Below are 15135 nucleotides of genomic sequence, written 5' to 3'. Positions count from 1 at the left end.
CTGCTACCCCCGAGGTCTCCCTTGCGACCCCTAAAAAATATATATCTTTTAAAAAAAAATATTGAGGCTTCTGGGCTGTGGCCCGCAGCATGTGGCTCTTTGTTTCTGGAGTGGCTGGTTTTCTGATAGCTATTTCTAGTAAGATAGCTCAGTGGGTTGAGTGCTCACTTCTGCAATGTGTGTGTGATCTGCAGGTTGCAGGTTTGACTCCCGGCAACGTCAACACAGCCTTTTATCCTGCTGAGGTGGATAAATTAGTACTGCCACAGGTTGGGTGATATTGTATATATGTTTGTTCTATATGAAGCACTTGAGCGTAAGTGCTATATAATACCACATCATTATCGTTTGGCCTCGTTTGGCCTTCGACGTCTGCTTGCATTCACAGTATTTTGGTAATACGGACCTATACGCACTGATATTAATGATACATATGGTGATCCATTCTTGTATGAAATGTATATCACTTTACAGTGATATTGTAACCATTTTTTTTGTAGTGTACTTCGAAACAATGCTATGTGATGCCACTGTTTTGTCAAGGGGTGTGGTTGTACTCAAATCCGAACACAACTCAAAACGTTCTTGACTGAGTTCTGGGGAGGTGGTGACCCACTCGCTTCATAGATGTGTGTGGCCTTCTTGAGTTGTCATCCTCTGGTTTATGTTGTGCTCCTCTTGGCTTTGCCATTTCTTGTTCATCAGCTTATCTCTGGTAGGACCCTCACAACTGTGTCAACAGCTGCTTGAAATCCCATCTCTACTCCACCAACATCTAGTGGCTTCTGTCTCTTTTATACAAGCATTGATAGGATAATTGCCCCAGTGAGTGCTCTGGTTGGTGGATTCATTGCCCACTTAGCCTTTGTATTGAGGATTGGCTGTTCTGTACTGGTTACACCATCTCTACATGTGTTTCACTTCTCTTCATCTTTAGGCTGAGGTTCTGTGGTCTTCCCATATTACAGTGTTCAGGGATGGTTGGGCTCTCCCTTTGCAATTGAATAACAAGGGTAGTTTATGACCTGCAGGAAATATCCTCCTGTGATTTGCAGAGGCACCACTATTTTGAGGTCTGTGCCCATTTCTTGATGGTCCCCTGACTCTCCCCTAGTATTTCTTTGCCCGTGGACGTGCGCAACCCCATGATTGTTATCCATCTATAGTTTGAGCATTGTCTAACTTGTGTGTATCTTTCCACGCTGTGCGGACTACTAAGCAGGGTGGTGATCTGCCTGTGGCTTCTGATCTGGTTAGGGTTCAGAATGAAGTAGCAGTCTACTGTTTTTGACATAGGACCTGTTCTTTGCTCCTCTAACCTTCGGTTTTTCCCAATTTTCACAGTTCTTTAATGGAGTTTTAAGAAACCCTATTAAATACCAATAATAAATGAATCCTGAGATGACCTGGGCTCTCGACCCTCTCTTGTCCCCAAGAAGGGGTGGGGAGGTCAGGTCTATAGAGCCCTTTTCTTTACTGTCCCTACTGTCAGGCAGCGTGCACCTTTGGGATATCTAGTTTGAGTTCCTGCGAAGAACAGTGGGATTCGGATGGTGGACTTACTTGGTCTCCATTCACTTCAAAGGGCCCTAATTTTGTAACAAGGTGGGATATATTTTGTCTCTACTTCCACTAGTCACAGGGCGCCCTTTGAGGGGGGATGAGGTACTTAGGGTTGTGGGGGGTTCCCCAGGGTGTCACTTTGCACAGCAAGTGGCTTCTCTTGGCCTACATAGTCCCCTGGCCCTCTACAGCAGCAGGTCCAAATGTGGCTTAATCACAATATCATCACAGCAATGCATAGCACAAAACACTGACAGGTATACAATATTTGCAGGCTGTAAATGCAGAACAAACAGGCATCTATGTTCCCTTCATATTGTGGGAGTGGGTAGTGTAAATACCTTGGGTAAAATAACCACTGTATAGTGGTATGGAATCTTGTGACCCAAGGAACAAGCCTCTCATTAAATAGTTCCTTAGGTCTACTTACTCATGTCAGGTGTACACAACATCCCCCTTGCAGATTAGGCCCAGCAGAGCTTTGAGGTGTTGTGGTGCAGTGTGTTGGTCATTATGGTGCACAAGATGTGAAATGCAGCAATACAACTCAGCCAATATGGACAATAGCATGTAGCTGACCTGTTTGCATAAGCCCATCACAAAGTGAGTTGACATAGCGCCTTTATGGTGAAGGATGTTGAGATGTTTAAGCACAGTCTCTCTTTTGATAAAGTTAAAAATAGCTTAAGCTTTCCACAAATCCTTCCTCCGTAAAGGACTCATTGGTGTGGCATTGAGGAGACAGTATTATCCTAACATGATTAAATAAAACACTCTTGGTATGAACCTTCACCTAAACCAGATCTTTATCTGGTATTAAGTGAAAAGGTCTTTTTCAATTCATCGAATAGAAAAAAGACTGATTTAGAAAGACTATTCTGTAACCGCACAGAGCGGTCTTTCTAAATCAAACTGTCATGCATCTGCCACACACGAGTGTGCGCAGGGGCTGACAGGCACGTCAGGACCAGGAAGAGCCATTGCGGGAGAACAGGTAAGTGTTTGTGTGTGTGTGTTTATTTTTGAGCGTGTGTTGTGCGTTCAGGTGGGGCAGGGACCTTGGGAGGTGAAACCCCATGATTTTACAGACAGTCACCAGCGAGGATGGGGGTGGGGGGCAGAGAGTTGTGATATTTCCGCTTTTTGCTAGCCGCCGAAAATTGGCTGGAAAAAATCTTTCTTTTTGGTAGGCGACCAACAAAAAGCAGAAACATGACATAGAACCCTTTATCTCTGAGTGTTTAAAGAGGGCTTTCCTCTAGTACCCAACCCTACGTCTTACAGGAAGATGCAAAAGATGCAGTCTCTAAACCTTCCAAGATTGCTGCTCCATGCACAAAGCAATTATCTCACACAAACAAGAGCATTATGTGCTTGAAAGAGAATTACTCCATTACACAGGACTTTATCTGTCTTTCATAGAGCAGAGCACACATACTGCAGGGATGTCATTTCACCAAAATGCCAGGGAAGTGATTTCACACGGCTCTAGACCTCCAATGACATCACAGGAAGTGGTAATTTGACCCCACCCCAAGTGACATCACAGGATGTGATGGCACACGACCTTCAGATGCGTCTTACAGCCGTGTATCCAGGTGCTCTTATTTCAGCCAGATATAAAAACCGAGGCGCAGAGGCAGGTGAGATGTGTCCACAATCACACATTTGGGTAATGTCATTTTCATATTCGACGTGGAGCCTATATGTAAAACATACATAATGCAGTACTTGTAACATGGTAACAGAAATCTCTAACACAGGCTACAGCTAGTTTATGAAACGTCTATAGATCAATGGACACAGAAGTACTCGCTATCTGTGGCATTGATGTGTTAAACAAGCCAAAACCTGAAAATTAAATCATTGCCCAGGATTTCGTTTCAACAAAATTCCCCAGTTATAAATGTATCTATGAGTCAACTACCACTACGACAGAAGAAACCTATTGTGCGGGTGTGAGCTGAGGCCATCTCACTCTGTGTGCATTTATCTTTATGTTATGTGACAAGCAACAACCACATGTTGTCCCCCAGAACCCAGAACCGAACAGAACATCTTATTGTTCTTGATACATGACTCTTCTTCAATCTTTTTTAACAGGGTGAGGTGTCGGAGGCTGCACTTCCCTCAAGAGTGGGGCTCAATGCATCTATGATTTTCAGAGCTCTATGTGCGAGGTGCGTTATTCAATGACCCCCCCAGGACCGTCCCGTGAATAAAGCTTCCACAAAGCCCTTTCCAAGAAGGAGTTTGAGTGGGATGGCGTGGGTCACTCCACTTCTGGGACTTTGTGTCCAATGCTTATTTTCTTAAACAGTGTTGCCCCAGAGCAGGTTCCTGGTTGAATTTGCGGCCCCTCTCAACTATTCAATCTCAACTATTCACATCACACTTGAATGCGTTCAAGGTGATCATAGCCCAATCAGTGGCATAGCACAAAATGTGTAGACCCACCTGCCAGCCATGCTGACAGAGTCACCCCAAGTTTCTTAAAGCACAGGGCACGCCACACCCCGGGCAGGCCCAGACCACCACGTGTGCGCAATATCCATGATCATTATGACGCTGAAGGGGCATGCACTACTCCAAGTGAAAGAAGTAAATGTTTTTTAATAAAAGCTTAAATGTTTCACCTAGCACAGAAAGAAGGGGCGGTACCTGGTCCCAAAAAATAACAACTACCAGTGGTGGCTGGTGAGATGTTTTATTTGAGAGTGTAAATATTTGCCACAAATATGTGATTGTGGCCGCCGAGCCTAGCGAGGGGGCCCAAACTAATGAATACAGGTTTGGGGAGGGTCAGGGGGATTCTTCGCCCTCCCATGAGAACATTTTTTTTTAATAATGGGTTCAAATTAACCATGACACAGCACACTTTCTGTAAAGTTTTGGGTAGAACGCCAGACAGTTTGCAATCGGTTTTGTAGGGTAACTAATGGGAAAAAAGTACAATAGATGCAAGTCACCAAAAGTGCACCAGCGCACTTTCCAATGCATTGTCATGCCGGTCCCTTCAATATATGCCAGTATAAAAAACATGTTCATGATGGCTGTGCCCACACATTTCCAGGCTGGCTCCACCAACATATGTTAGTATTCCCATATAAGAACATACTCATGTTCCCTTTGAGATGTTTTTTATAGTATCATCACTGGCACTAAGCACAAAGCTGACTCTGACAATATATGCCAGTACTCCTATGTAAGAAAATACTCCCATTGGTTTGGCCATTAAAAGTGACATGTCACGATAAGAAAACATGTACAAACTGGTTCAAATGTAAGCCAGTCTAGACCCACAAGAACACTTATCCTTGCTTCATCATAGATGCTCAGTTAATAAAAGGCCATGCTACAGTAAGAAATATACAGGCCGCTACACAAAAACATCAGTCTAGCGAGGTAATACTACTTACCATGCCTGCATTATTAAAGATGCTGAGTAATGAATGTCATGCCACAGTAAGCAAAGGCTAGACTGGCTTTACCAAAATGCCAGTCTAGCAAACTAGTGACACACATGAACTTGGCTTTGCCCGAAAATACCAGTAAAACATGCAAAGTCAATAAAGGATGCATCAAAAATGCTCTAGTGATCCCCAGTCTCCCAAGTCCTTGGACACACACGTACGAGCGCGCGCGCGTTCACACACACACACACACTGGAATCCCCTTTCACCCACCCATACATCTCCTCTCACATTCATTCACACTGCATTCACCACACAGGCATGCACACACCCACCCAGAACATTTACACACACACACACTCACATTCCTACTCACTCACCCACCATTCACTCACCCACAAACCTCTCACATCCACTTGCACTGCATTATCCACACAGGAATGCACCCACCCACCCAGAACAAACACACACTATCACATTCCTACTCATTCACCCACCACTCACTAACCTTCTCTTGCGTCCACTCACACACTCACACTGCATTCTCCACACAGACAGATCCAAAACATTGAAACACACTATCACATTCATACTAATTCACCCACCAGTCACTCACTCATACACCTTCTCTTACATCCACTCTCACTGCATTCTCTACACAGGCACACACCCACCCACCCCGAAAATAGAAACACACACACAATCACATTTCATCTCATTCACCCACCACTCACTGACCCATGGCAAATACATACAGCTGACACGCACTTCACACATGCAAAATACACATACATTTTTTTTTAAGCTTTCTTACCTGTTTTTTCAACTTCGGTTTGTCAGTCCAGGCTCCTCCGTGATGCACACAAACATGAACCAGGAAAGCTGGGAGAGCTTCCTGGTTCCTGTATTTGAGCTGCGAGGAAGATGGAGAAAGGGTTGGAGCTGAACGTGGAATGTGACACGAGCCATGTGCCACATATCATGGTCAGCTCCAACCCCTACTGAGCGCTTCCTTCTGGCGCTGCAAGCCACAGCCAATCCTTCACCGTGATGGGAGAAGACTGCCCCGGGCACCCCAGAACTGGTGGGGTTGGGTCCCCTTGCTGCAGGGGCTGTGGGGCCGCCGCTACTCCAGGAGTTAAGAAAACGGTTTTAAAAATATGTTTTCTTTTACAGTGGTAGCAAGGGAGATTGCAGGGGTAGCAAGAGAGGACACAGGGGTCGTGGCTGCGATCCCTGGTGACCGCCAAATGATGTCTGACATATTAGCAATGGAAGGTAATCTTTGGGGGGGCCAGGTTTATATGTGGATATTTATGGAACCTAGGACAACATAGGAAGAGAGGTGCCTTTCCGCGATGGAACAACAAAATGCAACAGTAACATGGCAACGTATCAGCAATTGCAGGACACAAAGGGTCTTAACAATGTAGGCGCAATAGTTATATGTATGGTTATCCGAAATAAGGAGATTGATTCTTTGGACCTCCATGAAATGTCTCAGATAAGGGTCTATGGAGACATAACTTGTTTCGAAATCAATTTCCAGATATTAGAAAGACTGGAAATCTACCTAAAACAAATTAACTAAAGTAAGGAGTTGAAAGGTCCAGCCACTTATTTGCTAGAAAAATACAAGCATACTGGGACACTAGGCACACAGAGATATCCTGTGAACTCTTGCTATCTCCCTCAACGTCCCCGTACATGGATTTCTCTACGAGAACGTTCCATTTGTTAGACAACAGATCGCTTACGTCAAAATGGTTGCATGTACAAACATTGGATGTAAGACGAAGCACGTCTTTTCTTCCCCACCCCTCTGCCCTTGTTGTATTTACTCTTATCATCTTTTCCTTTAAACTATTATTGTATGCCTTCAAATTGCCATTCTTTGCTAACTAAAAAGCCAGTAGGCCAGATGCTCAAATACAATTTGAATGTAAAACCAATTATTTATCTCTGGGTGATTTACTTTACCAAGAGCAACTGAGGTGCAAACATTCTCTCTTTCAAATACAGTGTAAATATGTCCTTAAAATGCATTCTCACTCCCTTATTGGTTGACTAGGCCTGGCAAAGTGATCTAGGACAAAATAAGAACAAGCAAAAAGATATTACAAGTCTCTGGTGGAAGATGTCACTGCTACATTCAGGCATTTGGGGGTTCACAGTGGTGCCGACAGCAACCTCTGTGGTGGCATCTGTGTTGTCAGCAGAAAGGTGTGTTGGTGTTTACAGAATTAAAATGGCAGAAGAAGATCTGGCAAAGAGAATGTCTTATAGATCTTCTGCAATCTCATTTGATGATGGGTGTTGTGAGATGCAAGAGATGAGCAAAGCAAAATCATGGTCCTGTAGCCCTGCCAATTTCAGGCTTCCTTGATGCCTCCTGTGACAAATCCTTGATCATTTTCTTTGTTCCCAACTCTGCTCTAATGCTGGCATCCAATTAAGGTCCAGATTATGATACAGTCTGAAAGGGGTTTTTGCAGAATATTGCCTATCAGTTATGTTCACCATAGTTACATCTCATAGCACATGGCAATTTAGGCCAATAGAATGTACTTCCTGCAAAATCATTTCTATGTGAATTGTCTAAGTGTTCCAGGAGGGACTGGAATGGGTTACATTCACATGTCTGACTATGTTATTCTTTCTAGGTACCCTGTGAACAGGCCACACTTGCCTGGACAGTGTTGGGGTTTGGAGTATTTCTCCACCTGCCAAGCTGACTGAAGCCCACCTAGAAATGTCATAACCCCACTGGAGACTGTGCATGCCTCATCTTGCTTTGCTCTCAAGGTGTGCACGAGTGGGTGTGGTATGTGGAACATCCAGCGTCGTCCACAGGGCTTAGGGAGTGAAGCTGTATCTCATAAAGGCTTATGTCTGGCGGTCCAAGTGGACTAAAGATATTGGCTAGGGAGGAGATCCTGGGAATCCCTTGGATCATCTATCATTGGAGGTGGACGAGTAATCTAAGCCAAGATACTAGAACAAGATTGGGGCAGGTGAAAATATAGGGCAATACATTAGGAAAGAGTAGGGCTGCAAGACTTTAATACACAGGTTTGGTGTCCTTATTCTGAGCCATCCACACCAAGCGAGTGTGGTAAGTGTCATCTTTGAACCGGAGCCCCATGAGGCAATAATTAAAACGTTGGATCCCCCACTTTATCGCCAGGCACTCTATTTATATTCTTTCCCAGGGAAATAGCTTTCGGATGTTAAACAGAATAGGCTTCTCTTCCGCCTTTGAGACAATACTGCACCCAAGCCCATTGAAGACGCAGTCCATCTGTAGAATTCGTTCTTTTGTGAAGTCGGGCATAACCAAGATTGGGATTTTGCATAGAGCATTCTTAAGACTTTCAAATGATGTTAGGTGTGAGGGTTCCATTAGATGGCATTAGGTTCTGAATTTCATCAATTTGTTTGTTAGTGGAGCTGTCTGTTACAAGAAATTTGGTATGAACCCCTGGTAGTAACCAATGAGCCCCAGAAATACCTGGATGTCTTTCTTCATTATAGGCCTGGGTGGCTTTTGTACTGCTTCCACCTTAACTTGCTGGGCTAACAAATGCCCATTTCCCACCTTGAATCCCAGATACTTGATCAAAGATATTTCTAGGTGACACAGGTTCACCCCTGCCCCATTCCTGCTTCATGATGCCCAGGATTTCATGGTGCTTCTAGTCGCAGACCAGTTCAAAGGGGGAGAAGCCATAGAGGATTGAGGTGTCTTTCGAATGGCAAATGGAGCCCATGGTAAGTCATCCCTCTTTCAGCAACCGGTTTTTGCAAGATTCGTTTCAAGGTCTGGTTGAATCGTTCCACAGGGTCATCTGTCTGACTGAAGCAGATGGACATCAAGAGCACCTTGATATTCATCAGTCTTTCATATCTGTGATAAGTCGGGACATTACAGGAACTGGGGCCATCCCAAATGCCACCTTCTCTCTCTGGCTTAGGAATGGCGCTGATTTCCACCTGGTTGGCCTCCCACTCCTGGCTGCAAGGGAACCTCATCCCTTCGACAGGATCAGAGTACTGACCCTGTCCCAATGGTCTGAGTATTAACTCTGAACTCTGCTGTACTAGGTACTGCAATGTCCCAGAAACGTGCTTGTGAAAGAGATGATCGTTTTCAGATGCATAGTGAACCGGGTGTGCCAAATAATGAATTCCTAACGAATCTCGATGCTGTTTGACAAGTCTGTCATATGGCGGGTCACATTAATGATGTTCCGTAATCAGCATCAAGGGGCAACCTCATAACAAAATGTGGCTAATCAGTGACGGCAATTGTTTGATTCACATTGGACAACCAAACCCCCAAACTCAGAAGTGCCTGCATTTAGAACATACATATGCAATATTCTAATAGAGGGATTGGAAGACCTCTGTAAGAGCATTGCACTTGAAATTGAATTCACTATATATGATAGATTTTCCATTTGGATGTGTAACAAGTACAAAGGGGGTTGTGTAAAGACTCTGTTTAGGTATTTGTACACGTATTGTTAGCTTTGCCCATGTATGGCTGTCTTTTCTACCATCCTAGACTGTGACAAGTAAGTGCCGACTTTGACCTTGCTGGAAGGAGGCAATAAAGTACAACTACAAAGGCCCCGGCACAAGGCCAATGTAGTCTATGCCACTCGGCACCACTTGCTGACAGTCCGTTCCAAAGGTGACCGCTGGAGCCGTCAACAGAGATGCCCAGACAACACTTTCCTACTCTGTTTAAAGGACCTGCTACTCCAATTTCGTCTCAGAATAGTCTTCAAATGCATACGATTTCTAATCATCTGAATCCTGAAGGCTATTTGGAAGAAGTTATGAGGTGGGCTTTTTTGAAGAGCCACAGTGGAAAAGCAGGTGTTAAAACCACGCAAACATAATGTGGCACGTGGTTTAAGGCCTGGTTTCCCACTCTGGGTGACTGCGTATCTTTTAGCAGGCACAGCAGGAACACAGAATGAAATGTACGTTTCTGCCTCCCCTATGTGCTCAAAGCTGGCAGATTCCCTGGGCATCCATGGTAAATGCCTCCCGCCATTTACACAAGGTGTAAATAGTGCATGTAAACCCGGGTTCGCCCAGATTTGCGTGCAGTCTTTGCACCTCAGAATACAAACCAGGAAAATGACACTGAGGAGACTCCCGTGCACCTAAGTGCACATACTGGCAGTCCTCTTCATGCAATCAAAACTAAAAAATGTATCCCCATAATTTTAATTAACGGAACTAAAATCTATTTTTATTTTATCTACCACTATTTGCTAAAGAAATACTTATTGCCTCCATTTTGACCGGGGTGCAATTTAACATTTGCCACCATATACGCCCATATCTGATATGCGTTGTCCTTTTCTGGTCCACACAGTATGACATATCATGATCTAAAGCTATATTTCAGTGCACAATTGGGTAAAATCGCAATGCTGCATGCAGCAGGGCAATCCACTCCAAACGGTCCTGCTCAAATAGACGCTTAGGTCAATCAGAGCCATGGCAGTCAGTGTTGGGTGCAAATCTCTCGAGTGACTAGATTGCTCACAAGACTAGAAAACAGACATTCCCCTGCTACCCCCTGTACCATAAGAAAGAGGGGGGCCTGAAGAAAAGAGCTGCCATTTGGTGTTCGCAGCACAGTTTATTACACACCGGAGCGTTCCACACCTCGGGCAATTACAAAAATAGAGAACCCTCGCAGGAAAGTAAGTAGTGCCATAATAAGCTCCTTCCCCCACAGTTCCCTTGCAAAGGATACATTGGCCGATCCCCTGCGCTTTAGAAGGACCACTAGCCCAGATTCTAAAATGCCATGACCTATCCTGTGAAGCCAGGCAGGCCCCTCTGAGTTCCCCTCAGGGTAGTGGCCAACAAGGCCACGCACAGTCTCATGTATTGTCCTTGGGCTCTTCTTTCATAGTGGTGGGGACTGGTCGGTCCATACCCTGGTTGTAGTACATTGTCCTTGCCTTTTCTGCATCAGCTCTTGGGACAGTCGAGGGCCTCCACTGGGTGTTTCACCCCATAGACACTCACGGGTCAGAAATAAGCAGGTGTTTCTTACTCCTGCAACAGAAGAACTCTGTGTGACCTCATCAGCAGCCAGGAAGTATGATTTAGGACCAGTCCATCCTCTAACGTGGATCCACTCCTAAGCTAGCAGGACCTCATCTTGTCTACCGTATTGGAGAGCGGTGGGAGTCTTTCTCTGCCTGGTGCACCACACACATCAGTGCACCTGTGGGACCTGGCCAGCCAATTGTACATAAAACTGGAGCTAGCAAACTGACTCAGCAGGATGCACCTAAAGGATTTATTATCTGGTGATATAAACTCAAAGCACTGGCACAGGAAATATCTCACTGCTCACAAAATCATATAGGTAATATATTCTTCATTGATAACTGGGAAGTGTCTCCCTTTGACATAGCAATCAAAAGGTATGTTTCATTTACATGCAGCCACTCACATCAAAGTTTGCAAGCCCATCATCAAGGGTGGAGCATGGGGTGTGGCCTTGTCTTCCATCTTTGGTCAAGAAGCAAAAGTTCACATCTTAATTTGTAATAAGGCATGTGTTTTTTTTTAGCAAAAGTTATAACTTTGGTTTGTCTAAGCTTTGTTGCCATGCCGTCTGGATTATAGCCAATGGCCTTGATCGCTGGACCACCTTATCTCTAAGACATGAGCTCATTGTCTACCCTCGCTCACTTTCGCTTCCGGGAAGCTCTTTGTGACCTTGCCTGTTTGTATTAGTTTAGTCAGCAAACGATTCTCCAAGCTTCCATGGAGCACTTGCCTAAAATGGCGAATTTACCTACAACAGCTTCCTAGGCATCCACGGCCCTTTGGTTTATGTACACTTTCTACTATAGTTCTCGTTCTGTGTATGCTGGAAGCATTCAAATAGCAAAAGACAACGTGCAATGTGTTCTGTACTAATATGTAGTATACTCCATCCAAGCACCCCTTACTGCCCTACGGAGTTGCCACTAGCTGCCTCACATGTAACAACTCTGGTAGGTGTACCGCTCTGCCCCTTGGGTTTGTAAGGGTAGAACTTTCTCCCCCACTGCCTCACCTGTAAATACTCTGGTAGGTATTCCTCTCGGCCCCTTTAGTTGGTAAGGGTAGAACTTTCTCCCCCTCTGCCTGAGTACTAATTGTAGGGTCATCAGAGCCGAGCTGCTGACCTACTCCTGCCACCCTAGGCTGAACTCCCATCCTATCTTTCTGCTTTCGATAATGAAGGGGATATGAAGTGTCCTTCACTCGTTCAGCAACTTTCTCGGAATATAGGACCCCTGACTCGCTAACCAGTCTTCCCAGAACTCTCTGTTTGATCCATGCCTCCTTCTGTTCCCAGGTCCTTCGTTTGCCTAGATCCTCCTCTGGGTACTGGATGCTTGTGATATCCTAGACTGACCCATTCCTGAACTGTGGCTCTGCGCCCAGGTGACTCTCAGGGTCTTTACACTCCAGCTCTTGCCCTCCTATTCGTCTTTGCTCCTCATCCAGCAGCTACTTCAGTTTTTACACATCCATTTACTCCTGCTCCAACTGTCACTCCTGCTTCTGGTATCCCTGTTCCTTGTGCTACTCTTGCTCTCACTTTTCCAACCACTGCCTCTTTCTTTTCCTTGCTCTCGACCATCCTCCTCCAATCCGCAGACATTTCCAAGAACATCATCCTGTACCCCACACAGCTAGTGGAGACTGGCTACTGGGGGTAATACAGTGATTGGGGCAATAATGGCTAAAATTGACTCCCCAGGTTTTTGCCTGCTCTCCTTGGTCCTGATGTGCACTGGCCCCATGTGACAACCCTCCACCCCCTTTGTGGATGCCCCATTCCTCTCCTGAACTCCCGGAGAGGCGAGTTTTTTGCTTGTTAAGTTTGGATGTCCACCATATTAGATTTGGGTAGAAGTGTCATGGCTGCTTCCTTAACCAGTGATCTGCTCCAGAAGTTGGATCAGGAACCAGTACCGTGCCTGGAACGTTCCTAGAGAACTGGCTCTTTCTACACTGGTTATGCTCTTTTAACCGAGGGCCCGGTTCATGTATCTTCCATACTTTTTGCTTTAAAGTCTGGCCCACAATCCATGTCGGCCTTTGCAGCTCAGGTGCATGTTGTGTTCAGACCCCGCTCCACGCATCAACTCATGGACCTAAATGGCAGCAATCCTAGGCAAATATAGTCAGTGAAGTATAAAAACAATGTATTTGAAAATGTGGATGCCTTTTGTGATACAGGGGTGTGTTAGTGTGATATTAAGACAATGAGTGGTGGCAAGTGATAATGTATACAAAACCAAGCCAAACATGAACATCTAGCAAAGGATTGGTAGATACCTTTTATGCACGTAATTCCAATTTGGAACATATGACGATCATATGACAGACACAGTGCAACTGATATTGTTCAAGACAAGAAACATGTTATTTAAAACATTGACAAAACAAGATAGCTATGTATTGTTATAATGCATTCACAGCAGCAATGTTTTTTCTAAAGTTTGAGGATATAAATAACATGTTACAGCCTGGGTGGAGAACTTTAACGGCTGAAAACGTTCCTTTATCAGAGCTATGGGCATGATACGGAGCAGCGGGTGCACAACAAGATTAACGCTGTTGATGCCTGTTACAGCCGGTACCAGCCTAACTGGCGCTGAAATGGCATGCAGATATCTGACAATCACCCGCCCCCTTACCAGTAGAAGCTCGTACCCAGAGGTGATTCCCGGATGAGAAAGACATGCCTGTGGGGCTGGAGGCCTAAACATGTGACTGCCCCTTTCTTGGTTCCCCATGTAAATGCTGCTCCTGGACATTTCTCCCTCTTCACAGGTGGGGAGCGCTATCGTTCCAATGTCTTAGTCAGGTGTTATAACTTCCCAAGGTCATATTGTAGTCCTTTTGCAGGCAGACACTAGAACCGTGTAACAGGAGGATATTGGGACCTTGGAGAGATCGTCCATCTCGTATAGGCACTTTAACGCAGATGGCCTTTCCTGGGGGGTGCCCGAGCCCCAGAGCACCCACTTAATCGGCGCCCTTGCATCTCCCGTGCCAGTCTACTCCAAGGCTGGTAACGGACGGTGGACTGTGGTGCGGGAGACGAGCACGTTTTTTTTTATGTACGGGGTTAACACACGCTTCTGCTTCTTTGTGTGTAAAGGAACAGGCACCAGTATTGTAACGAGCCATCTAAGCCTTCTGCCACCTTTTCTTGAACCTTGTTTTAATATTGTGGACAACATCAGATGAATATATGCGACCAAAGTTCTGATCTGTAGATGAAGGTAACCCATCCAGCATGTAAATATGGCGCATAACCTTGCCGTTCTTTCTCTCACAGGAAACGTCATGACGTTGAAGTTCCTATCGGATTCGTCGGTGACGGCTGGTGGGTTCCAGATTGAATATGTTGCCGTGAGCCCACCCACAGAGCCAGACGATACAAAACAGACTACCGAGATGCCAGAAACAATCACCTACACCTAGAACGACTGTGGCGCAGCTGTCTTTTAGCTCCTCCCCCAAGCATCGTTTTACAGTGCGTTAAAGACAACGTTGGGTACTGTAGCATCCAATGGACCTCAGAACTGCAGCACGTTGCAGTCAATGGCCGCTGGGTAATCCAGATCACAATATGAATCTGTAAAATATGCTTTCCAAGACATTTTGTGCGGATTCCAAGTGGGTTCAAAAGAAAGGCGCCCCAAGGGAAATCAAATTATTTGTCGAAAGATACATAAGCATACTGTCATAAAATGATTATTAATGTTTAAACATTACAACGCGCTTCCCATATTATGAAAAGTGAACAGAGAGCGTGTTTGATGTATTGGTTTGTTCTGGTAGCACTTTATGGACACCTGCTTATGCATTAAAGTTTTTGTTTGCCCGATGTGTGTGCAGACATGTCTTATTATGCGTGGCGTCACTTGATATCTATGTCTCATAACACAAACATTATAAGCACCACTCCCCGAAGGGCGACTGTGGAGTCCCATAGATGCATTGTATTATAGGGCAGTCATAATGCTGTTCATGTGCAGTTTCTGAAAGCCTGCTGCACGCCAAATGCAAGCTTCTCAAAAATGTATGTAGAGTTCATGTTCCTTCTTGC

The 15135-nt window shown here is 45.1% G+C and overlaps 1 protein-coding gene across 1 annotated transcript in view; it reads left to right on the top strand.

Annotated features, from left to right (window-relative positions):
- Nucleotides 1–14913, top strand: part of TNFAIP6 (TNF alpha induced protein 6) — a 396535-nt gene extending 381622 nt beyond the window's left edge. Inside the window, exon 6 of the mRNA XM_069616489.1 lies at nt 14362–14913. Within this exon, the coding sequence (XP_069472590.1) occupies nt 14362–14507 (146 nt within the window). The 3' untranslated portion in view covers nt 14508–14913. The remainder of the gene's footprint in view (nt 1–14361) is intronic.
- The last annotated feature ends 222 nt before the right edge of the window (nt 14914–15135 follow it).

Source organism: Ambystoma mexicanum, chromosome 9 (assembly GCF_040938575.1).
Source record: "Ambystoma mexicanum isolate Mex_15411 chromosome 9, UKY_AmexF1_1, whole genome shotgun sequence".
Classification (NCBI taxonomy): domain Eukaryota; kingdom Metazoa; phylum Chordata; class Amphibia; order Caudata; family Ambystomatidae; genus Ambystoma; species Ambystoma mexicanum.
This window is presented reverse-complemented; position numbering and strand designations above follow the sequence as displayed.